General features: G+C 37.3%; 5 protein-coding genes across 6 annotated transcripts; 2 read left to right on the top strand and 3 right to left on the bottom strand.

Moving 5' to 3' along the window:
• Window positions 1–915: 915 nt before the first annotated feature.
• Window positions 916–5129, bottom strand: LOC112165733 (putative ALA-interacting subunit 2). Of its 2 annotated transcripts, none has more exons than XM_024302356.2 (10): window positions 4909–5129; window positions 4230–4363; window positions 4072–4133; window positions 3901–3975; window positions 3673–3789; window positions 2835–2905; window positions 2241–2538; window positions 1803–2092; window positions 1494–1558; window positions 916–1237 (listed from the first exon to the last, which is right to left on the bottom strand). In XM_024302356.2, the coding sequence occupies exons 2-9, from the start codon at window positions 4306–4308 to the stop codon at window positions 1549–1551; spliced, it is 1002 nt and encodes a 333-aa protein (XP_024158124.1). In that variant the 5' UTR covers window positions 4309–4363; window positions 4909–5129; the 3' UTR covers window positions 916–1237; window positions 1494–1548. The 2 variants fall into 2 exon arrangements, with proteins under 2 accessions (XP_024158124.1, XP_024158123.1); XM_024302355.2 differs by having other exon boundaries at window positions 4994–5127.
• A 608-nt stretch (window positions 5130–5737) lies between these two features.
• LOC112165732 (pentatricopeptide repeat-containing protein At1g08070, chloroplastic) lies at window positions 5738–8007 on the top strand. The gene has a single exon (XM_024302354.2). The coding sequence runs from the start codon at window positions 5857–5859 to the stop codon at window positions 7873–7875; it is 2019 nt and encodes a 672-aa protein (XP_024158122.1). The 5' UTR covers window positions 5738–5856; the 3' UTR covers window positions 7876–8007.
• Window positions 8008–8123: 116 nt separating this feature from the next.
• On the bottom strand, window positions 8124–10458 carry LOC112165734 (p21-activated protein kinase-interacting protein 1-like). Its single transcript, XM_024302358.2, has 3 exons — window positions 9760–10458; window positions 9120–9420; window positions 8124–8414 (listed from the first exon to the last, which is right to left on the bottom strand). The coding sequence occupies exons 1-3, from the start codon at window positions 10414–10416 to the stop codon at window positions 8344–8346; spliced, it is 1029 nt and encodes a 342-aa protein (XP_024158126.1). The 5' UTR covers window positions 10417–10458; the 3' UTR covers window positions 8124–8343.
• A 1073-nt stretch (window positions 10459–11531) lies between these two features.
• Window positions 11532–13882, top strand: LOC112202828 (troponin T, slow skeletal muscle). Its single transcript, XM_024343841.2, has 3 exons — window positions 11532–11959; window positions 12630–12742; window positions 13460–13882. Exons 1-3 carry the CDS (start codon window positions 11767–11769, stop codon window positions 13544–13546), a joined length of 393 nt encoding a protein of 130 aa, XP_024199609.1. The 5' UTR covers window positions 11532–11766; the 3' UTR covers window positions 13547–13882.
• Window positions 13883–14127: 245 nt separating this feature from the next.
• LOC112202826 (endoplasmic reticulum oxidoreductin-2) lies at window positions 14128–18696 on the bottom strand. The gene is made up of 9 exons (XM_024343837.2): window positions 18124–18696; window positions 17816–17947; window positions 17437–17692; window positions 17105–17215; window positions 16597–16715; window positions 16036–16140; window positions 15686–15888; window positions 15325–15448; window positions 14128–14774 (listed from the first exon to the last, which is right to left on the bottom strand). The coding sequence occupies exons 1-9, from the start codon at window positions 18262–18264 to the stop codon at window positions 14448–14450; spliced, it is 1518 nt and encodes a 505-aa protein (XP_024199605.1). The 5' UTR covers window positions 18265–18696; the 3' UTR covers window positions 14128–14447.
• Between the last annotated feature and the right edge of the window lie 7641 nt (window positions 18697–26337).

The raw sequence follows: 26337 nt of genomic DNA, 5'->3' as shown, positions 1-26337 counted from the left end.
AAAGGAGTTTAGGCCTTAGTACTTTTACTCAGATGCTAAGAGGGTAAATGGGTATTTGGGATTGCATCATTTGTAGTTTGATCATCATTGCATGCAAGGGAGGCTTTGGTGGACAACATAAGCTCTAACTCTCATCCATTTGATATTAACTTGTTTGGCTTAGCTTAGTTTACTTTACTTTGTCTAGTTGTTTCAATTTGAATCGAAACTATTCCCAACATCAAATCAAATGACTACACACCACTTTGCACACTCACCATGAACTTGGGTTCACTTGTGAGCCTTTGTTTGTGATTGTACATTTGCATACTTTTTATAGTTTTCCTTTAAGTTTTTCCTAGTTAAGAAAGGATTTACCAATCCTCGTGGGTTCGATCATCACTTAATCCCCTATTCTATAACTTGGACCGGGTGGCTTTAATGCTAACACAGTAATTCCTAGTTTATGGAACTTATTTAGGCGGGCGGGAATCAATTACTTGTTAAAAATAAATCAGTACTTGTTAAAAATAAATCAGTAAGATAACCAATTCATTTTACCTTTCACAACAGCGTTGTACAGTTTCCTATCGATAAACCTACTATTGATTTCAGTGTATGTGATTTCTTGATTCAACTATCTATACATTGACTAGACAATTAGTTTTTGATACTTGCATTAGTTCTTGTTATAATTTGATGTCTAAAGAACATTTCATTAATTTTAACTCAGGAAAATAACACCTTCCAATGGGTTACATACAATGTGTAAACTCCCCAGTACATGAAAATATGTAAAACTTGAATCTGTCAAAATGGATACTGGAGAAGCTTAGCATTCACCTCACTTGACTACAAACTTTGCACCTAAAATAACTTTTCATGATATATATATATATATATATATATATATATATATATATATATATATATATATATAGTACAAGAATACAGCGAAACATCAGTCATTAGTGACCAAAGAAATGCTATATCGCAAGTATAACACGTACCTAACTACCTTGGGGCTCGGATGTTGTTTTTCTTCTTCATATTTCACAAAAAATGATCCCCTTTCACTCTTTCCATGTACATTTTGCAATTTACCCAGACGTTTTACAGTACATGTGCTATCTGTCTGGAGGTCACATAACTTCATTAGTCCACTCAATCCAAACTACGCATATAGTACCATCGCCTCTTCAACTGGACATGCTTTTGTTGTTCCAAGATGTACCAAAAAGTTGTTTCCCTACAGTGCCTGAAAAGATAACTAAATCAAATAATGCAATAGAAGGAGACAACAGTGAAGTACTGAAGTTCATGAATAGAATTTACCCAGATTTGAAATTAAGAATATGGCGGAAGATTGAGGAAAAGGCAACAACAAAAACAACAAGTGACATAAATATTAACCATATGCAGAAGTGCACAGTACAAGGCATCAACAAAATGTTAATACAAAGAAAAGAACCAAGGCAAGTGACTTGGCAAAAAGAGATGAATATGAGACTAACCGAATGAGTCTGACAGCCAGCAGGGCAAACTTGAGAAGGTAACCCATTTCAGCAATTATAGAATCCTACAAAACACAACACTTATCAGTGGATTCCGGTAATAAAGCTAGAACTACTTGCAGAATTGAAGGAACTGACCAAAAAAAGGAAGTTGGTAATATTAAGAGGTTTGAACCAGAAAGAGAAAGTTCTTAATATTCAGAGGTAGACATATGTTTCACGACGATGCTTCATGAGGAAAAAATGAAAAATCATGAAAGTAAGCATGCAATTGAGAGTGAAACTGAACTATATATGTGCAAGTGGTACCTGGGATTTTTCATGTGGAGCAGCAAGAAGACAATAGAGATGAATATGGAACTTGAACCAACAGAAGTGCAGGCAAGCCCAAGGAAGTTGTTCTTTCCTCCTAACCAGCCTGTTGTTGAAAGAATAAGCTTCTTTTTCCCTCCAAAACTATAAGTATTGTAGTTGTTCGTTACATTGACTACCACAACATCATCTGCATTCAAATCCTCTTCAATTCTACCATACAACTTACGGAAACTGGGGAGCGCAGCTGTCCGCATCCATACAATAAGATCTTCTTGATCACTTAGCTAATAAAACAAAGTAGCAGTCACCAACAGTTCATGAAAATTTCAGAGATTAAGAACTATACTTGCACAAATGTGGTGGTATCATATTCAAGGGTATAGGAGCAGAAAGGAAAAATTCAATAGATTTCTGTACAGTTGTAATACTTACAGGGATTCTTGGGTGTAGCTTTCCACCACCCATCAAGGTGCCGTTCTGAAAATTGAAGGGATATACACTCTTCCCAAACTTGTGATCACGGTCACTCTTCCATGCTATGTTCTTCCTGTTGACCTTTAACTCTGATCTTCCACGAATAAGAGTATATGTATCATTAAACAAACTCCATGCTATTAAACCACAAGGAACAATTGGAAGACCATTGTTGGACTCCTCAGGTTTACAGGAGCCTGTGTCATTGTACCCCAATCCATGTAAAAGCTGTCGATCATTTTTACTTTTGACATACCTGAAAATTTGGAATCATCTTAGTTTGAGATTGAACTCAGTAACATCCAAGTTAACTTTTCTTGCAAAAGTTTAACAGAAAATGGACCAATTCTTATTAAACATTTGGTGCAACCAAAGTTTCATGAGAACTGAAAAGGATAAGAAAAGAAGAGAAAGGGCTTTCAGTTATAAGTCTTGTTATCTCCAAACTCTTACACCAGGTACATTATTGACTTTCTCCCATAAAGGTAGAGGGTAAGTCAGAGTCAGTGATGGCTCATCAGTATGTAAACATGAATACAAAAGAAGACTCACCGTCTGTGGTTCTGAAAGTAGTTATCAAGCTGATAGTAGATATTTATTGGAGCTTTCATATGCTTGTAGACCTTCAAAGAGAGACAAATGTGTAAAATCTAGAGTCAACTTGAGTAAGATCAGGGGAAAAGAACTAGTATGGTAAGTTTCAGTTGAAAAGCAATTACGCAAAGCAATGTTCACAAAATGCATACAGAAACAAACCACACTATTGAAATTTTTGGGTTATAGGAAAGCACACAAACTACATCAAAACCTCTAAATCAAGTCACATACCAGACCACAAGAAAAAGCTTATAGAATTCATGCAATAAGGAAGATTTCAATTTTAACAAGTTGAATAAGTAACTTAAAGGTTTGGTAGCATATTACCTTCCCCTCCCATCAATAACTTTCAAATCCATGGATCACCAAATAGGACAAAAACTTGAAGACTAATGGAAACAACAGCTTACAAGAAATATATCAACAGTTCCTTGCATCAGAGGACATCGGACTCATATTGGATAATAAGCACTAGCAAAAGTCAAAGCAATCACTAGGATGTATGGAATTACAGCATGCATCCTTCCTAGATTTGATTTTCTCATAATGCCTACCAACCAGGTCCCCTTCCACAGTTTTACTACAGACAAAGTGTAAATTTATGTTCTTGCCTCTAGAACCGTAACATTCAGGTTCTGTATAATTAATCCATAAATAGGGTGATTGTCATTATCTAGATATTGGATTGATGAATGTAGTTTATGGTGACAACTCTAAGTGAATCTGACAACAAATCCAACCAGCTGCAAGGAATGTCATACAGAGATCTGGATAACTACAGAGAGAATGTTACCTTCAAGTACCGTGAACAGTTTTTGGGAATCGAGTTATCTTTGATATATGCCACCTTATTGCTTCTGAATGCTTCTGGGACACATTCAGTATCATATCGGTCCACTATTTCAACAACCTATAAATCAAATATCGAACAAATAATTAACCAGAGATTTATGCTTCACTAAACATATGGGTGGCAAACAAGAACTATTATGAATATAGCTTAGCAGAGAGGGGATAATACATTCTCAGAGGCATGAAGAGTAATAAGCCCAATAGGTATGAAAATGACACCCATCAATAAAAATGTAGTAATCACCTGCAGAAGAGATAGTTAATAACTTAATATCACAAAATTCACGTCGATAGTGAATCATATACCATAAAAAAGTTGGTTACAGTTCTAATAACTCACCCATGCTGGTGTGAGGACAGGTTTACAAGCAGGGAGACTCTGCTGAGTAAATTGATAGAAAGCTACAATAGAAAAATCAAGATTAAAAGCCTAATTAATTTGGAGAAAACCGAATGCAACCGAGTCAACGTTACATGCTGGAAAGATTGAAATCATACCTTTATGTTTTCTGGAATGTCGTGGTATAGATTGAGCACCACTAGATACTTTTAAGATTCTTCCTCCATCCACTTCCATCAAATTCAACCCCAAAAGTAAAGATGAGCTCAAATTCTCAAACCATAAACTTACCCTGGGGACATTCAAAACCATATGAAAATCTTTATAATTCATAATAAGCAGTATACAATGCAAAAACGTACACCATACTGTACCAAGTTTAACTCTCAGGAAATAATGGGCTGCAAATTATCGTCTTTTGTTCTATGTTGATATATGTTCAAGTATCCAATTTTCTAATGACAAGTAGACAACCCTTCAAATTCATCACTTGTAGTTGGCTTAGTTACCAGTAAAGCTTGAAAATTATCAATTGGATAGTGCAAGCTTTCAAATCAATTACAGAAATGAAAACATTGTGAAAACCTAAACCATACCAACCAAAGCAATTGGGTTGCTGAGTAATCTAAAGTGCTACACAGAGCTGAATTAGCTAAAGGGTTTTAGTTTTTCTCTGTTTCCCACACAACCAAAAGATAAAAAGCTTCGATCTTTAACGTTCCTACATTGTCAGAGACCAAACCCCTGATGGGTTCTGTGAAGAAATCAAATTGGAAGCTAAAAATACAGGAAAGACGAGAAGGATTGTTGCAGAAAAGAAGGGAGATCTGGGATTACCTGGGAAATGAATTGGGAAGTGAGGATTGTGGGAGTGGATTGGTAGTGGGAATGGAGAGAAATAGAGAGAGGGAAGAGAGATTACTTGGGGCTGAGACAAACTCCAATCTGTCTCATCTTTCTTATTATTCTTAGCTTTTCCGAGAGGGATAGAGCAACTCCACACTTGACGGAGGAACTCCGTTTAGTATCACATTCCCTTCTTTCGTCATTATTATTATTATTCTTCTTCTTCTTCCTTTCCAACAACCAAATCTTCATTTTCTTTTTATTTTCAATTATTATTTAAAAAAAAAAATCTTTTTCAATGGGTTAATCCTGACACACAAAATATTTTTAAAGGGCTTATTACCTAGTAAACTTCGAAATTTACTTTGTCTTTGGAAGAATCATATTTTATGAAAATTTGCATCAACGATAACTAACACTCTGTGCAATTAGATCTACTAAACGATGACGACGCCCTAAAAAAGATATCAAATAACTCATAAGCAAGACAATAGCGTTGATTGTAGGTGGTGGAAAGAAAATAGCTGTGGAGGTGGAGCAGTTTCTTCAATACACGCATAAGGACGACATGACATTAGATTTTAGAAGATTTTTATTGGCTGGTACACCGTGCCACATTCACGGCGACCGCACTCTAAATTTTTTCGTGAAGGTGGGAACCACAAGCAACAACAAAAAATAGAATGACAAAATAACTAATAATCGTTAAAAGTCTTACAGTATTACTCGAATATTAAAATGTAATAAAGTATAAAAGTTGTATATTGAAAATTTATATATTTTTTTTCTCTTCAGTTTTTCGATTGGCCACATTCCTAAATTGTTTTTCTAAGATTTTTGCAGTTAAAACCACAATTCCATAAGTTCGTTCAATTCTGAAGCATCAATCTTTTCGTGACCAAAAAATGTTGATTCGGCCTCACCGCATTTCTGCCTAACATGCTTCTCAAATCCCTACACTTTCCCGCCACCAAAACCAGACGAGCCTTGAGCACACTCCCATCTCTCTTAAACCTCTGCACACAACCCAAAACCCTCCACCAACTCCACGCAAGGTACATCCTTCACGGCCTCCACCAAGACCCATATCTCTCCTCCCAACTCATCCACCGCTATGCCGACCTCGGCCTCCCCTCTCTCTCCCGCCAAGTCCTCAACTCCATCGCCGACCCGACTCCGCTCCATTACACCCCAATCTTGAGAACCTTGTCAAATTCAGGTGAATTCGAGAGCACCCTTTTGGTTTACGATGAAATGGTGATGAAGGGTATGTACCCAGATGGGGATACATACCCTTCTGTGCTGAGGTCGTGTTCTCGCTTTTCGGATGCTCGAATTGGAGCCAGGGTTCATGGGCATGTGGTGAAGCTGGGTTTTGATTCGTGTCATATATTGGGTTATGCTTTGATTGATATGTATAGAAATTATGGTGATTTTGAAAATGAAGGTAAGGTGTTTGATGAAATGCCTCTTTATAGATTTGATTCGGTTACTGTGGTTAACTGGTTGAGGTTGAGTGTGGATTTGAACTCGTTGAAGGCGGGAAGGGCTGTGCATTGTGTGGCTGTTGTGACCAATTTGTGTGGGGATTTGTCTGTGAATACTGCATTGTTGTCTATGTATGCCAAGTTGGGTGAGTTGGACAGTGCGGAGTTGGTGTTTGATGAAATGCCTGAGAGGGATTGTGTTGTTTGGAATATAATGATATCGGGCTATTCGCGAAATGGGAAACCTAAGGAATCACTGGAGCTGTTGAGGTTCATGGGAAGATCAGGGGTTGGAGCCGATTTGTTTACTGCAATCCCTGCAATTTCTTCGATTGCAAGGTTAAGAGCTACTGAGTTGGGGAGACAAATGCATGCTCATGTGATAAGAAATGGTTCGGATTATCAAGTGTCGGTTCATAATTCTCTTATTGACATGTACTGTGAATGCAATCGTCTCAGTTATGCAAGAAAGGTTTTTGACCTGGTGACAGACAAGACTGTGGTTTCGTGGAGTGCAATGATCAAAGGATATGTGACTCATGATCAGTCTCTCGAGGCTCTTACTCTCTTTTCAGAGATGAAATGTGATGGAGTCAGAGTTGATTTCATTACAGTCATCAATATCTTGCCTGCTTGTGTGAGTCTAGGAGCACTGGAGAATGTAAAATACTTCCATGGCTACTCGATGAAACTTAGCCTTAACTCGCTTTCATCTGTTAATACAGCATTTCTAGTCAGCTATGCAAAATGTGGATGCATAGAGATGGCCCGGAAGCTTTTTGATGAAGAGAACATCAATGAAAAAGATGTAATCACATGGAATTCTATGATTGGTGCATATGCGAAACATGGGGACTGGTATGGATCTTTCGAACTGTACAACCAAATGAAGGAATTGAGTATCAAACCAGATCAAGTAACCTTTCTAGGACTACTGACGGCCTGTGTAAATGCTGGTCTTGTTCAAGAAGGGAAGAATTGTTTCAAGGAGATGATTGATATATATGGTTACAAACCAAGCCAGGAACACTATGGTTGTATGGCGGATCTACTAGGGCGTGCCGGGCAAGTCAATGAAGCAAGTGAACTCATAAAATCTATGCCTCTCAAACCCGATGCTCGGGTTTGGGGCCCTTTATTGAGTGCTTGTAAGCTGCATTCAGACACAGGAGTTGCAGATTTTGCTGCTGAGAAGCTTATAACTATTGAACCAAACAATGCTGGAAATCTTATATTGCTTGCCAATATAAAGGCTGCAGCTGGGAAGTGGGATGAAGTTGCTAAGATCAGGAGATCGCTTAGGGATATGGGACTGAAGAAAACCCCAGGTTGTAGCTGGGTAGAGATAAATGGACGTCGACATGAGTTCCGAGTAGCGGATCAATCTCATCCAAGATCCGATGGAATATATGCCATGTTAAGAAACCTGGAGTTAGAAAGCAAGGAAGCAAATATACATATAAATGTATAGAAATACCTCCATAAATGCTCATTTTGTTCATTTGAGGAGCATTTCGGGTATCAATTTTCAAACAAAAGATTCTGAATTCTGTTCTCCAGTATAAATGGTTCATTTCAGAGCACATATTTTGTCTGTATAGCTTGTTTACATAAAGAGAACTTCGTACTTTAATAGTCTGAACTAATGTATATCTTTGAGGGTGGAGGGTGATCACGTTTACAGAAATGAACCTCATACCAGACATTCTAAAAAGAAACTTGAGAAAGACGATAAATACTTTTAACATTGATACTGATACTGATACAAACAAGTTTTATGACAAAATTGATATGTTGAAACAACACAGCCCCTTCGGGTAACAAATATCAGTTTAAGGTTTATTGGCAATGCCAACAACCACATAGGCACACACAAAATAAAGCCTCTACAAATTCTCAAGCCATTTTGAAGGGTTAGCCGTACGATATGGTTATAAACTTATTTGCCATCTTTTGCTGCATCATGCTTTTCTTTCTGAACTCTTTTTCCAACCTGTGGTTGTTTGAAAGCTGCATGGGGGAGAAAAAAAAGAGGACAATAAGTATCATAAAGAAGAAATAAGAAAACAATAAGAATCATAAAAAGTCCTATATCCGTCAATCTCATTGCAGCATCAAGATAGGTATATTGGAATATCAAGTCAAGTACTAACCTCACCACATCGGCACATCTTAACACAACACTAGATATTGCCGATTTAGAGATTGCTTATATATAACACCGATCTTTTGTTCAGTTTTGAACTTTTACCCTGTATTAACTTGTTTGCCTACTGTCCTAACAATAGATGGGTTAATGATGATACTATGGCTAGTCTTAGGCAACATGTACAGTAGAATCATAAATGATGTGTTTATGAGAGACCATATTACGTTTACAGTGACAACAAATTCAAAGGCACAACAGTTTCATCCAGAACCCACATTGTGTAGTTCTAGACCATATTTACTATCAATTTCTATGGTAATTCAGTCATGCTAGAAGAATCCTGCCATTCAAAGCCTGTAGTTGTAGCAACAACCAAGGGAGTGATGGAAGAAAATGACACTCTAACAGAAGACATTCACAAATCATCACAAGGGGTAAAAATACCATTCTTAATTAAAAATGCAAGCTACCACACAATATAACAAAAGAGAGATAACCTAGAAACAAACAACATATTATGTGGCGAATATGACAACAAGCATATGAAACACAAGCACAAATCATACATTTAAGAGACGATCCGGCAAGACAAGTAAGCCTTGATTTTGTATTAGCCTCAGCTAAGGGATTTGGCTTATTATCCTTGACAGCCATACGAACATCCCAAACCCGTATAACCCCATCCGACGACCCAGATGCTACAAGATACGGATCCTCATTGTCTACATCACCAGAACTGCTTTTCAACACCACAATCCCTTTAACGCGGGTTGAATGTGCATCCTCAATGTGATATGCAACCTTCCCAGTGTTTGTGTCCCAAGCTGTAATACCCCGATCCTCACCACCAGTAAATAGAAGTCCATTCTGTCAAAAATCAAACTTCAAAAAATTCAGGGAAGCTAAACCAGAAAGATTATAAATTGCACAGTCTGAAAAAGATCATAGCACAAAGAGAACTGTGAACTGCAAGTAGAGTGAAAACAGAAAATGCAAATGGTGCAATCCCTTCTATCAAATGTAAGTTTTTGTCTACAACAAAATGTGAAATGCTTCTACACCGAAAAGACAAACTTGCAACTGAAGCAATTCCTGCAACCAAACTATACCCTACACACTTGGTTCAATTACAGATACCAAATACTCAATAAGCATAAGTGCAAACTACAACTCTGAAAAACCGAAACCAAATAATCGAACACTAACCTCACCGGGCTCAGCACAAAGAACCCTTTTCGGATTCTCCATTTCGCAAACCAATTTGGCATCCTCAGCCTCATGAACAGTCACTTTCTCCTCAGTAGCCAAATAGAACTTATCCCCGGACCCATTGAAGTCCACCAAGCTAGCCTCCTTCCCCAACCTGCAATAAAAGCTCCTCCTCCCCCTCACCAAGTTAATCATCGCCAAGCACTCATCTTTCCCCACAGTCAAAGCTAGCTTCCCGGAGGGGTGCAACGACAAGTCGTTTATGGCCTTGCGGTGCGGCTTGAGGCTCTTGAGGAGGACGAAGGGGTCGGCCTCGTAGATGCAGAAGGTGCCGTCGGCGTCGCCGGAGACGAGGTTGAGGGGGACGGAGAGGTTTGGAGGGGCGAAGAAGGAGAGGGCGGTGACGGTGGCGGCGTGGTCGTTGAGGGAGCCGACGGAGGTGGCGTGGGAGAGGTCGTAGAGCTGGATGGTGTCGTCGGAGCCTCCGGAGGCGGCGGCGGGGCCGGCGGTGGCGACGGAGGTAATGGCGGAGAGGTGGGAGGGGTAGGAGAAGAGGGGGATTAGGGTTAGTGTTTTGGAATTAGGGTCGGTGTTTTGGGGTTTGAGCTTGAAGCCCCATAAGAATTTCTCGTAGGAGCCGGCGATTAGACTCATGGTGGTGGTGGCGGGGAGATTTGGTTTGGTTGCTGCTGTGTTTCTCAGGGTTTATGGTCAAAAGGTTGAAGACAAGGGTTTTACTAAGAAATTTAAATTTTTAAATGACCAAAAAGCCCATGGTTATTTGCTAAATATAAAATCCAGAAAATGAATATACCACACTAGAGCCCTAATCAGGACTTATAAAATAAGGACTTTCTAATCAATTGTTACATGTTTAGGTATGTATGAATATATCACTTTTAAAAATTTTCTTCCAAATTGTTAATCGTTAAAGTACCGAACTGGATCAAATCAATGGACGAACCGAATTTGTCAAACATGAGCCTTACATGTTCATAAATGATAAATCATGATTATGAATACCATAAGATTTTCATTTTGGTTGAAATTATCCACTCATGCTTATCTAAACATCTAACGGTCTTGTCTATTATTAATCATAATGTTATGGGCTTTCACCACTATATGGTCCATTGGCTGACTCAAGTCCAACCCTATTCGATATGCAACTTAATTCCTTCTTTTAGACTCAATTGAAAAAAAAAAACTTTATTCTTTTAGACCAATAAATTGTTTACTTGTTTAGGATTGTCAATTTCGATATTATCCAATAATATCGCTCGAAATGCACACAAAATAAAACGAGTTGAACATGCATGATTAAAAAACATGTCATTTACATGTGAACACATAAAAGACTCGTTTAATATTCTATGATTTGCGAATCAACTTTTTCGATACGCAATAAATTCGTATAACGCCTCTATTCTTATATCAGGTAGGTTGTATTCATGCATCTTATATCGTTTAAATCAACCATCAAATATTACTTTACACGACTTGTTCCATTGTTCATACTTCATACAGCAGTTAGGTACATTGTTGCGAGTCACATGTTTGATAAGTATATTGGATTTGAGTTTAAATTTGTATCAATAAAATTGTCAAATTGTAAATTTTGGGTTGGTAAATTGTGATATTTATTTATTAAAAAAGGTCTATTTTATTGTTAGCTCGGGTAATATTGGATTCAGAAAACTATGATTAAAAAAAAAAAACAGATAATTTCTATTTATTTTTCGTCTCTCCACTTAAAATTTGCGGGTGTATGAGTCTGAGTCGTGGAGCAGAAAAGTATTAGCAATTTAGCATAGCTAAAACCAAGCAAGCATGGGAGCAGAACAACAAGAATACCCAAAAAATCCCAAGTAGGCTGCTGCTCCTGCTCCTGCTCCTGCGGTAGGGTTGTGCCGTTGCCGTACAATTTTGTCCTTTTATTCCTCCTAAGTCCTAACTTGTGAAACCTTAATAAGGTTACTTCCCAAACCCCATTGTTTGCCCACCATGGAAAAAACGCAACAAGAACAAAACTTGGGTCAAGAAGAAGATGAAGAAGAAGAAAAAGAAGAAGAGCCATCCCAACAAGAAGAACCAGAACCAGAAGTAGAAGAAGCAGCTCCTCCTTCTGATGAGCAACCACCCTCCACTCAAATCGATGATCCTCCTGTTCCTGCTCCCCCATTCGATCCCAGCCGAAGTAACTCTCTCTCTTTCTCTTCTTTATTGAATTTAGGACTGTGATTCTGTTTGACCTGATGTTTTTGTTTCTGGGTTTGTCGAAAGATGTGAAATTTTTCACAATTGAGATTGATTTGTAATGATTTGGGGTCAGATATATTATAGGGTTTGTCAATTACTTGACTTTTTAAATAGGAAATTTATCACATTGTGAAAATCTAATGGTTAAAACGATAAAGGGAGACTTGGGATAGGTGAGTAATTGTAAGCTTGCAAGGGATTCCAAATTGCAAATGCTAACCTTGTATGTTGTGGTTCTCTTTCAATTTTTTTCTCAGGCTCGAGTTCGTGTTCATTGTTGCGGTCAGTAATCAAAATTGTATTATGGCTAAAGGTGTATTGGAGTATTTGTCTGTGTGAGATAGGAAGCAGAAGATGAACTTCTTTTTTTTTTTTTTTGCATGATTGATGTTAACTTTTTGGCTAGATCTATATCACTGTAATTTGACTCTCAGATAAATTGGGTTTGATTAAGGATGAAACATGCATAGAGTGGTTATACAAACTGACTTGAAACTTTAATCTTCATACCCAATTAATGATAAGAAGCAGGACTTCTTAGTTTTTTCTCTGTGGGCGACATATAGTGACCTTTCTATGACTCTAACCTTTGTCTGTATTTTTTGAAGTGATTGGCATTATTAGAAGGAAGTCCTTGATCAAAGAGTTAGCTGCTATGTACCATGCTGAGTGCCTTTCATACTGTCAAGAGCTTTTGGAGCTTCAACGGAAAGGGGATGAGGTCAGATGCCATGCTCTCATACTTGTTCTACGTTTCCTTTGCTTAATATTACTCGATTGATAAAGATGTCTGCATGATCTCACATTATACGTGCTTTAACTCCTGATCAAGTGATCTGTTTCGTCCATTAAGTTTGGTTTCTACAGAATGTTAATAAAGCAAAGTAGAGCTGGTTTAACTGTCAGTTTATTTCCATTCTGGACTGGAGGGTGGGGATGAAAGTGATTCCCCACCTTGTTTATGAAACATAGTCCCAACACTAGGGCACAGTGTAAGAGATGAGAATAAGATATAAAGAGGGAGAAGTTTACGGTGTTTCTAAATCTTACATGTGTCATTGTGTTGTATGCAGATTTTTCTATGTTTTGGAAGCTTGCTAGTAGTACTTGACCCTAGGAATACAGGTTTTTTTCCCTCAGATGTTTGCTCTGAGCTAATTTTGGACTGTTGATGATTCTTTCTGGCTGATTCTTTGTGTTATGGTTTCATGGTTATACAACAAAGCGGTCAGATGGTTCTATTCAGTTGTGGGTACTAGAGTTAAAATTAAATTGAATGGCCACTTATTTAGTTTATTGTCACTTGAAATTTTCATTGGTTTACGTTGTCATCAAGGATTCTGCTGCTGTATATATTGATTCCTGATTTTAGGCTTTACAGAATGATGATTTGCCTTTGATGGTTCTCACTGTTCTTGAATTTCAAACATGCTTGCAGCCACTTATTGACCTGAAACTTCCAGAGGATTTGAAGAAGGATGCAATGCGGCCCCCCAAGCGCCTAAAGAAGAACGCTAGACACTAATAGTCTGATATCGTTCCTTTGCAGCTTACTCTCTCAAATCTGCATGGCAAATTGGCAACTTTCCTATGTGGTTCCCAACTTCAGTTTGTCTGTGCAACATTGGGACAGAAATACCTTCATCTTGTTAACTGTGAATGTATTTTAAGTAAATTTTAGAATGATGCAAGTGCCCTGTTATGGATGCACAACTAGCGATGTGTAAAAATTTGGTAAACCACAAGGGAGCTTGCTTTTTGCCTAGTCATGTAGGTTTGCTTCGCTTATGGGATTCATATTATATGTTCTGTGCAGCTGTTGTGATGCCCTTCGATTGTTAATGATTTTGTATTAGCACTAGCAGTTTGATGACCTATAGTAAAGCACCTGGGATTCAAAATATTGTTTCTTACTTGCGTGCTGTCGGCTCAACTTTTCCGACTGAAAAATGAGTTTGCAGGTGCAAAACAAACAATTTTGAACACATCCAAACCAGTAAAGCCAAATTCAGCTGGTGCTTGGCTTCTTGATCACCCAGAAAACCCTATCACAAGGCTTACAATGAGCCATAAGAATCAACACTGAATCGGACTTTTACAAATCCATTGTTTTGAATTCCTCAGCCACCGACTTTAACCATCATTTTCAGCAACACCCATGACAGGTTAAATAGTTTAATGTAAATGAAACGGAAAAAGCTCAATGTTGGTTACATTTCAAAATTTTCAAAAGGTGAAATTTACACCTCACATGAGTGAGGTCTTGCACACTGTTCACATATTTGAGGGGTTGTACACTAGTATCTTTTCATTCTACTTGTTACATGTCTATGTCTCTTCATGGGGGCCATGTCTAAGTCTATTTGGTGATGTTTTGAGGCATCACCAGTTCACCACCCATAGTTCCTCCTTACCTGCAAATAAGGTCATCCGTTTATTGATGCCCAAATCCTCTGCAATGGGCAACTTGGAGGAGGCTTGTCAGATATCGATTTCCACATCCGCTGTAGCGGGCAATTTGGAGGAGGCTTGTCAGATATCGATTTCCACATCCGCTTCAGCGGGCAATTTGGAGGAGGTCTATTGAACAATGATGCCCACATCCTTTGCAACGGGCAATTTGTGGAAGTGGGTGCAGACCCCTGCGCTTCTATTTCAGCTGAAGGTCCCATTTCATGAACAAACTTGACGGATTCTGAGAGTCGATTGAGCAGGTTCATCAAGGCAATCACTTCATTCCGTTGCAACTGCAGCTGAAGGCCAATAAAAATAAACTTCAATTAAAAACTTGAAATAGAAAGTATGTTGGACCCTCGAGTAATCGCATATGACTAGCGAGTAGCAGCACATGGATGGGTGATGCATTAGTTAGCAAAAAAAACGGTCAGCACAACAACATTCCTTATGTCATGACTCATGAGAATTTCCTTGGAGCATCGATCCATGGAAGCATGAATTACTCGGATAAAATTCCGTTACTATTGATGAGAAGTTTGTACAGGCCAAAGCATTTTATTGAAGTAGGAAATGATGTCTACATGGTTTGCTGATTGTTCCATCACTAGTGTAGTTTAGAGCCATATAAGATAAATCAAAAGGAAACAAATGTAGTTTCACAATGGGAACCATATGCAATGTCTAAAAATTGTTTCAAATTTGGGGCAACTATTTTTTGCTTTTTTTAGGTTATGTAGATGGCTTATAAATCAAAGGTCAAAGTCTCTAGGTGGCTCATTAGCAGAAAGCATGTTTCTTAGAGTAAGTGCTGTGTAAGTGTGAAATAGCTTTATATAAAATGCTTACATTCTGATGGGAGTTTGGTTGACCATCAACAGAGAAGAGGATTTTAAGTGCAGTGCCAAGACCAAGGACCTGAAGCTTCCCCCACAGCCGACATTTCTCACATCCTACACAATCCATCAATGCACTGCAATGACAATACAAATTGTTAAATAAATTTCACAGAAAGAAACTATGAGTGAAAGTCATTGTTTAGCAGCATCTGCAGAAATGAGTAGTCTGCAATCTAATGTGAGAGGGAACTAAGACTGAAGCTCAGAATTAACTTTAAGAATTATACAAATATATTATAAGACATTACCCTAAAAAGCTTTAAAAAATTCCTAGATTACAAACTAGCCAAAACTGGGGTTTCCAGAAATACCTAATGTTTCTGAACTGTTTCTGTATTTTCTGCTTCAGTTCAGGACCACTCTGGCCTTTCCACAATTTAGCTTCATCAAATGGGATTGGGCATGCAGCTTGTAATTTGGGATTATAGAGTAGCTGTTTTGTCAGGGATTGTGTCTTCAGATCTTCAGTATGATTACCGGTGTCATATTCAGCATGTTCCAAGTAATCTGCTGCCTAAATACATTTGAGCAAGCTCCAATTAATATCCCAGCAAGATCAGCAATATCATGAAGTAATACTTATTCCCTAAAGTGTAAACTATTGTCAGTAAGTTTCAGTATGCCTCCTAATAAACACAACGTAACCCAGGCCTAGACTCACCTTTGTCACAGCTCGAAGAACGAAGAGATATGTGAAGTACAAGTTTCTGACACGATCAGGGTATCTTAGGACCCGATCATACATCAATGAGAGATTTTGGCCCCACTGAAATTGAAATATAAAAGAAAAAATGTATCAGATCTTTAATTACATCAATATGCACATAATTGTAAGTCTTGAGAAAGATAATAGTGGTGCATGATGAAAAAAATTATTGTCAATTTGTTAAAGTAACTCATTTCTAAGATTAGGGCGTTGATGGTTAGGATCCTGATCTCTTTGTAGTAGGAACAAAATCTTAGCAATGTCCTTGGCCCTCGTTATAGTAGCCCCCCTCTTTTTTTCTTTTTTTTTTAAGCCATCTTTACAATAGGAAGTCGCATGTGCTAACATATTAGGCATCACAAAGAGGGCTGAGCCATTGATATTTCCTATCAAGATCTGTGGCTATAAAATAAATGATCATGGAGCATGTATGAAGCACATAACTTTCCACCCCTGCAAACTTTACACAAAGTAAAAGAGAAGTATAAAAACAGAATGAAGGATCAGAATTTGTACCGTCTGTGTAGTTTCATCAAGTAAATAATCTGACGCTATGTGGACTGAAATTGATGAATGAAGACCAGATATCAACTTGTACATAATTCTTTCCTCATAGCATAACTCTTCAGATGGATCTGGAGAAGACATGAGAAATGAACAAAATATTCTTGCAATAAATACTACCAGTTTACGGGCATCTTGCAATGCATATAGTGAAATGTAACTGTAACTGCCCCAAACGTGAATGATATCTACAAAACTGAAATATTTCTCAAAGAATGAATTGTTGACTTTTTAAATTCAGTTTTAGCCCACTAGATGATTTAGTAAGAACATGAAAGCATTTTGACTAGGAACTATGAAACTCGGAACTTGACAAATGATTCTGCTCCCTAATGGAAAAGATAAGTATATATATAATATTAAAATAACCAGGTATTGCAAGTCTCACTACCTTAAACGAGTAACCTACACAACCATACATTGTCACTACCTCAGAGAGAGGGGGAGGGAGAAAGCTTACACTTGGGGCAGTTCTCTGCATAGACAGCATCCCATATCCTTCTAGCAGATGGACCAGTGTAGCCAGTGTATCGCTCAGGATTTAGTTGAAGATTCACATACGTCATCTCAGCTGCATTTAAATCCGCTATTAATTTATGCAAGTTGAACAAACTATTTTAAATTTTTAAAATGATGCTCACACTATAGTATCAGCATTCATGCTTGCATATGACAGACTAAACTTTTCAAAGGAGATACAAGTAACTGGAAGCAAAGGCATGGAATTGCTAACATAATAAGTAAATTACAAACAGAACAGTTGAGTCGAGCAGTAAAAGCAAGGACACACACCGTTGTCAGTCTCATCGTCATTTGTCCAGGGATTGTCTATTTCTGTCCAGCCTCTGAAAGCTTTTCTATCTAGCGTACGGTCAACAGCAGCCTCAGGCTTTCCTTCTTGACAGATAGGATTATCCCCAGGAAGGCCATGGTTGGGTTTCTTAAACGATTCGGGGAATTCACTATCTGGACATTCGCATACACTGCAATCTCTCAGCCGGCACATACCATCATCAGGCCAGAAAGGGCAGTCACACCATAACTTAACCTAAATACAATCATAGCATTTCGAAACATCAGTTTCACAACATTCAGCACTCGCACATATCATCAAAAATATCACTTATCCAAAATAGATTCAAATCTAGCACATTCATATAGATCATCTCACCTTGAAATACCGAAAAAACGGAGTTTTAACAAGCTCTTGTAGCGAGGGGTGCAGAACTTCCTTGTTAAGCCGGTCCACAGTCTCATAATCACAACAACAATCCTCCACTATCCCACTATACTTATTGGCACCCTACACACACAAACACAAAAAAGATCAAAACTTTATCAACCCCCAACTCCCATATTACACATTCCACCATCTCTTGTCATAAATTAAGAACCTTTCGCATCTGTCTAAACAATGCACTGACTCTTTTAACACAATTCTGAAACAAAACCCAATTCAACAATGTAACAAGACCATACCTGAGTACAATTACAAGGCTTGTTGGAGGAACCAAAGAGAGCAATTTTGGGTGCAGAGCTCAAAGCCACAGCAACCAACAGAGCGATCACAGCTCCCACCACCCAACCCCATCGCTTTCCTTTACTCTTCTCCCCCACCATCAAATCTCCGAAAACCCTTTATCTGATTGGAACCCACGAAAATGAAAAATGGTAAATCCTTCTGGGTTCTGCGATCTGTTTTGTTTTGGTGGGAGTAAGAAGAAGATGGGGTATTTATAAAGGAGGTGACTTTGAATTTTGAATTGGGGGGTCTAAGAGATGTAATTATGGCCCTGTAGGCGTAGTTTTGTTTGATGGTTTTGCTTAATGTGATGGACAATGGAGTCGGTGACGGGACAATACCAATGGGCAGAGGGCAGCTAGGAACAAAATCAGCGGCGAACTACAAAAGATTTTAGGGATACATAGGTAATCTTGATTCTCGGGACGATTCTCCACCTTCTGGAAGCGCCGCTGGGCAGGTGGGAATTGTCCGGGAAATTAACGCGGCATTAGTCAATTTGGGTCTGAGATGGGCCGGAATCCCTGTTTGGCATTGGCATGCATTTAAAAATGGATCTATACACTTCCTACACTTTGGCCGTGTTTAATTAAGGACCAGATAGGAAAATAAAAGTCAAATCTGACCACTAGTCATGTTTGGAGGCCCAGATATAGGCCGGAAATCTTGTGTCCTATCAGAGATGGATAACAAATCCATTTAGAATGGTATCATAAAACAAATCCACCTTCTGATTTCTCTCTCTCAACTCATCCCGACCACGCAAAACACTCAAGAACTTCATCTTGCTAACCTGCTCCGTCCCAATTATCGGGCAATTTGCGGCCATTTTTGACTGCTTCCGACCGTCTCCAACCTTCTCCGATCTCATTCTACTCCGTCTCAATTATCCGGTAAATTTCTCTTCGATTTTAACTCTTGTTTGATGGGTTCTCTATCTGTAGCTGCTATTTTCTTTAGGAGATTCAACTTCAGTCATGTGTAATGGATCTTTCTCTCTAATTTGATGGGTTTTCTTCTCCTTTTATCTAGGATTGTAAGTTTAATTCATGGGTATTATGAATTTTTGATTAATTGAGATTTGGTTTGTATGTATATGATTAATTCATCGAGAATGGATGTCATGAAGTAGTTTGTATGTATTTTTCATGCCTGGACAGTTGTAAGTTTTCACTTTAGCATGCATGTATCATTATCATCCATTATTTTCTGTTTATCTCAGTTTTGCTTAAATGAGATATACCAAGAATATTACTTGTAGAAGAGAGCATCTATTAGACTACTGGATCCCATTAATTAAGGCATATCTAGACTTTTGTTTTGTTTGTTTGCAAGTTTTTGAAGGCTATCAATGGTTGGTACTGGTTGATTTTTATTTACCATGATCAAGTGCTTGACTTAGGTTCATCCAATTCTATGATCTCTGTCATTTCACAACTTCTTGATATTTTTCCATATCGCCCAACTTCTTGATATTTTACTATTTTGATATGAAATGCTTCTTTGTATGTGTGCAGAGTTATCATGGCTTCTAGTGGTGTATCTCTCTCTCTCTCTCTCTCTCTCTCTATATATATATATATATATATATATATATATATTTATATGTGTGTGTGTGTGAGAATAGTCACCTTATGTGTTTTTGTTGCTGTAGTTTTTATGAAAGTTTCATAGTCATTTCTAAATTTTTCTGTCACATACTTATTTTCTTTTCTTTTCTTCTTGGCATGTTTTTAATGATTAGATGATGATAGAAGAAAAATTTGGATGTTTTTGTTGGTAAGGCAGCTGCATGTACAAAAATAAATCATGGGCGCAATGATGTTTTTGTATTTATGTGTTGTGGTGCATAGATCTTAGAAGAAAAGAAAGGTTTTAAGTGATCGAACATTTGTTAGGCATGATACTCGTTTTAGTCTTCTAGATAAGTTTATAAATTCAAGTGATACAACATGTATTAATGAACTCCGAATGGATAGGAGGGCATTTCATCTGTTTTGTGAATTACTTCGTCGTGATGGGGGGTTGAATTTTGAATTGGGGGGTCTAAGAGAGGTAATTATGGCTCAGTAGGCGTAGTTTTGTTTGATGGTTTTGCTTAATGTGATGGACAATGGAGTCGGTGACGGGACAATACCAATGGGCAGAGGGCAGCTAGGAACAAAATCAACGGCGAAGAACTATGGGACGGGCCGGTCGGAAATTAGTCAATTTGGGTCTGAGATGGGCCGGATTGGCATTAGCCTTAATTTATGACATTTTGATTATTGAGCCCACGAAAGCTTAGTTTGGGATTGATTTTGAAACTGCTTTTGATCTCAAAAGCGCTTTTGAGATTGCTTGGTGGTGTTTGGTAAACCATTGAGAATTAGCTTCTAACCCGAAGCGCTTCTCCCAACCATCGAATTGAAGAAGCTGCAATTTGTAGTTTTTGATTTCAGCTTATGCGGAAATCAACTCTGGACGCAGAAGATTAAATAAATTTTTGATGAATATCCTAATTATCCTCATGCTTTTCTCACTTTTACATCCTTCTCTCTCGCACTCTTCCCTCTGCAAAGATCTCGACAGCCTCATCTACAGCACCTCTGCCTCTTCCTCTTCCTCTTCACTAAAATTCAAGAGAGCAACATCCCCCAATTTTGAAGAGGTAAAACATCTGACCCATAATCCCAAACTCTCAAAATCAATCAGCAAAGTAGACTCAGACAGTCAGACCCATCTCCATATCTCAAGAGCTCATCAACATCAATTTGAAACCCAGAAAACAATCTCAAAATTTCAGAAAAGAAACTCAGAATGGCACTTGCAAGATTAAAAGCTGACTCAAAATCCCCTTCCCATTTGGGAACAAACTCGACATAATCATCACAGCATCTCACCATGGTTAAATTTCAGAACCCAAAACAAGCATAGATGCATAATTCATGAGAGTGAAGAGAGAGAGTGAAAAAAAAAAAGAGGAAACGAATATGGGTAAATGAAATTGAGCGAAGAAACGGAGTGGAAAGGTAGATCACAAGGAAAAATCAACAAGATGAAGATGAAATTGGCTATGTGGCTTTTCTCCTTCTGCCCTGATCGTTGTGGATGAGGAAAGATAATGGTCTTCTTCTGTTTTTGTTTAGAACAATTCTTAGGTTCACCGCTTGGGTGAATGAGCATATTTACCCTCTCTTGCGATTAAGGCATAATAACTTTATAATTTTCTAATCTGACCATTGATGTTGTATAACGTAACACAAACATTAGCTGTGTAAAAAACCAATCAAATTGAAGACATTTTAGTTATTCATTTTTATGAAATACATGGACAGTTCATCATAACAGTAGTAAGTGTTGTTAGAACCATCCATTTGTTTGATTCAATTAGATAATTAATCGATTTCTGATTCGATTGATTTTTTTACAGAGATGATCTTTAAAGGTTTATTTAAGATATGGACCGTTGGATTATAAATTTATTAAGTAAAAGTATGTTAATCGACAATGGGGTGAATATGCTCATTCACCCTAGGGGTGAACCTAAGAATTGTTCTTTTGTTTACTGTTTGATTCTTGACTTCTTGTTTCTAAGCTTATTTGATTTGATTTTTTTTTTTTGGTAATTCGTTGTTTCTTTAGGCTGGTCCCAAATGCACTCCAAAAAAAAAAAAAAAAAGGAAAATCAATAGAAAAATGCACTCCAAAAAAAAACAAAAGGAAAAATCAATAGAAAATATCAAAAGAATTAGAAGAACATAAATTTTTTTATTTAGTGGTATTTATTTGGGTATTTTCAACATTTATGTCATTTTTAGTAATTATAAGCCATCAAAGCACTTTTTACTCATTGTTTACCAAACACTCTGAAATTGTTTTTCATTCTCACAACACTTTCAAAAACAGTTTACCAAACACTCAGCTGCTTCTTGTCAAAATAAAATCAGAAGTGCTTCCTCTCACAGCAAATTTGAAAGTGCTTCCGCTCGCAGCACAGCAATCCCCAACTAAGCCTAAGTTTTAAAAAGACGAAAGTTTATCTTATTATCATTTGATTTAAGGCCACATTTGGTTCGCGGAAAGTAAGCATCAGGAAAGGAAACTTGTTCATTTCCTGCGTTTGGGATGCAAAAGGAAAGGAAATTATTTTTTGAAGGAAGGGAAAATAAGGGGGAAAGTGGTTCCTTCCAAACCTCAAAGGAATCACTTTCCTTCCTTCTTTCATTACATTTATTACTCACAACATATTATTTTATTACATTATTTACAAACTTTTTAACAACTTTCCTGATAACTTTTCTTACGTTACCAAACATCGGAATGGAAAGTTGTTGGGAAATTTCATTTCCCTTCCCATGGGAAAGACAAAAGAATTATTTTCCTTTCTGTGAACCAAACGAGGCCTAAAAGTAATGTGAGGTGAATTACTTTTTATGGTACCACTTGCAGTTAATGTGGCAGAAAATTCAACATATCACAGAGTGTCATTAATTAACACTAGCAGGGCCCACACCCTATGTGTGAGGAGATATGAAATAGTGAGAAACTTTTTCTCAATGAGAAAGTGGATTCAAATTTGCTCACCACCCCCTTAGGTGGTTATACCTAGGGGCTAGGGTTGTCAATGGATCGTGTCGGGTTGGGTTCTTGTCGGGTCAAGGTATTTGTCGTGTCACAAGAGACAAACCCAAACCCAACCCATTTAATAATCGTGTCGAAAATTTAAACTCAAACCCAACCTATTTACTAAACGGGTTATCAGTTTCCAACCCGCTTAACCCATTTAATAAATAGGTCGTGTCATATTGGATCAAATGACTCATTTAAGGATACATTGCGACCCATAAACTAAAAAAAAATGCATAAATTCATTAAATTCACTAAAAAAATCCACAAGACGAAGAATATAAATAATTATATATAATTCATAAATAATTAAATCAAATAATGATGAAGTAAAATATTTCAAATTGTCCAATCGTAGGATCAAATACTCCCAACGTCCAAAATTTCAAGAAGAAGTATAACATAATCTATGACAAAAAAAAAAAGTATAACATAATCGGGTTATATCGGTTCACTTCGTGTTGGCGGGTTGACCTGTGGCCAACCCTTTTATTAAATGGGTCATGGCGGGTTGACCCGCGGACGACCCGCTTTTTAGTCGTGCGGGTTCAACCCGCTTTATTTCATGCGGGTTTCGAGTCGTGTTATCGGATCGTGTCGGAATTAACAGTCCTACTTATACCACCACCCAATAAAAAGTGTCATGTATGATAACTCATAACTATGGGCTAACTATGGTTAACTTAATAAATTATCAAGAAAATAAAAAGTAATTTAATAATAATAAAACAAATATACAAAATTATGAGATTATTCATTAAATAAACAAATCCTAAATCCTTTTGTCTTCTAATTACTCTGGCTTTTCTTTTTCTCTAGTTCACTGCTATATTCGTCTTCTACCATCAGTCCATCACTTATCATCATCGTCTTCTTTATATTTTTTTTTTCTCTACCTTGGCTTCTACTTCTGTATTGGCTTACACACCCACACCTGAGCACAATTTCCTCACTCATTTTCGCCACAACTTTAAAGCTCGACAAAATGGGTGTCTGCATTTGTGAAAAAAGTTGGTTTCTTTAAAATGGACGACACCCAAGTCATGAAGGTGAAGCATGAGGATGATGAAGGATCGTCACAGCCGTCGATCGAGCTCAATCTTGCGATCGGCGCCCTCTATGCATGTGTTTCTCACAGTACTCCTCATCAGGCACTACATCCCTACTACACCTCCATTTCTTTCCATTAGTTCTTCTACACCTTCCTGGCTCAGTATCCATTTTACTCCTGTAGTCGAAATCCCCATATTTTAGAACTTTAAACAATTGAAATGAATAAATGACAGTATCAAATTAACTGAATCAGAAGAGACCCGTTTCAATTGTCATGCAAAACAAACAATTCAATCAACAAATCCAGTCATATAATATAAATTCACATGCCAATCTTCTTATATGACACCGATCTATCACATTCAAGAATTCAATCCCATTTAACCATCTTCTCCAAGGTACAAAACTCACATTGTGATTAGTACTAGTGCTACTGCTCGTTTTATTCACTGCACAATCGAACTCAACTCGATTCAAATTTAAAGCCTAATCCATCTAGGAAGCTAATGAAAGACATTTTGCTCTAGAATTTAAAGAAGACGATGATGATAAATGATGGACTGATGGTAGAAGACGAATATAGCAGTGAATCGAAGAAAAAGAAAATCCAAAGCAATTAGAAGACGAAAGGATTTAGGATTTGTTTATTCAATGAATAATCTCATAATATTGTATATTAGTTTTATTATTATTAAATTATTTTTACTATTTCCTGATAATTTATTAAGTTAACCATAGTTAGCCCATGGTTATGGGTTATCATACATGACAGATTTTTATTGGGTGGTGGTATCACCACCTAGGGGTTAGTGGTGGTGAGTGGTGAGCAAATTTGAATCCTAGAAAAGTAGTGGGAAGTTTCTTTCTGCCATATCTACAACCATTTGATTTATTTTTTATTTTTTATTTTCAATTATCTTCTATTTTATGTATTGACGTTATTGTCCTTGATAATTAATTTAATGTTAAAGTTTATAATATTTCAGGGCTATAATTGTAAAAAAAAAATCAGTTATGGAGAGTAAGCTCTCCTCTCTTAATAATAGTATAATATAGATTAACTGCCACATAAAATGAGATACAGGTTCAGCTAGCATTTCTCTTGATCTAATGGCATAAAGTCTTGCTTGATTCTTGTAGAATATGCGGGCTATGTATGTCACATCCCGAATTTTGAATAAAGATATTCGAATTCGAAATGCGATAACTTAACCAATTTCCTAAAATTGCATAGAAACTTTTTTGATTTAATCAAAGCAATAACAATAATCCACAAGCACAATCTCAATAAAGACTCAATCACTCGAGTCGAACATTAAAACAACAAGTGGTTACAAAACCCGAATGAAATGAACCACGAATGTAAACGCTCACTAAGAGCATAATACAACCAGCAGTTAATAACAAAAATAGGTTCAAAACCTAAACTGCTGCAACTACTCTCGAACTCAGCTCTGGTGGTCTTGACCTGCAGAAATAACCGCTACACCATGGAATAGTGCACTGGGATTGCAAACAACAAACCGGGTAAGCTTTTTAAGCTCGTATAAGTAAACTCAAATAAAAAGACACAATCCCACATGCTTAATAATTTCCCCAAATCATGAATGAATCAAGTCATACAAATCAACACCACAAATCAATAATGATTCAAGTCCCTCATGGACAATCAATGAAAGAATCACTCGAAACACTCTTTTACAAACATGTATTCAAGAGTACGATAACACAAAGTTATCCCCCAAGCAGTACAATATACTCAAGAGCACGATACCGCAAAATTATCCCTCAAGCAGTACATTGGCAGACAAACTAGTGATAGGAGTATTTTAATGCGATGTTTTAATAGTTATTTCCTCATATTTTACTTAGTTATTTCCTTAAATAAATAAATTTTAATTTAGTTTCTATTTTCTAGGTACATTGGAATAAATGAAGATAAAAGACAAAAAATGAGGATTCTTGATGACAATAGGATACCTGGGTGGACTAGGAGAGCCCAAAAATAAGATCAAGATATCCTCTACAAAGGTGATATGGATTGGGAGTCATTTTTGGCAAGAAAAGATGGTTAAAAATCAGATTTTGGGTCCGTATTAGATGCAAACTGATTTTGGCCGAATTTCAAGAATATATATGGATATTGACATCTCAATTAAATCCTAAATGCATGATTATGGCCAAAGAGAGATTTCGACAGATATGGAAGGAGAATTTCAAGGGATTGCAACAAGCAAAAAGGTTGAAAACAGGTCCAGATACATTCCTTGATCTCCACATTCATTCTTGGCCAAAATTGAGGAGATAAATCAGAAAATAATCATGTAATTAATTCAAAAATAATCTCCCTAAATCAAGGTGTTAAATTAGAGGCTTCTAATTGGTTGAGTGACATGGCAGAGTTGACGTGGCATTATTTGATTGGTTAATGTTGTGTGGATCAATCTTGAAGACTTGGAGACTAAGTTGTCATCCTCCTCTAAATAGGAGCACCACTACAACACCACTAC

Source organism: Rosa chinensis, chromosome 5 (assembly GCF_002994745.2).
Source record: "Rosa chinensis cultivar Old Blush chromosome 5, RchiOBHm-V2, whole genome shotgun sequence".
In the NCBI taxonomy this organism is placed as follows: Eukaryota; Viridiplantae; Streptophyta; class Magnoliopsida; order Rosales; family Rosaceae; genus Rosa; species Rosa chinensis.
Note: the sequence above shows the minus strand (reverse complement) of the source record. Positions and strands in the feature narration are given on the sequence as shown.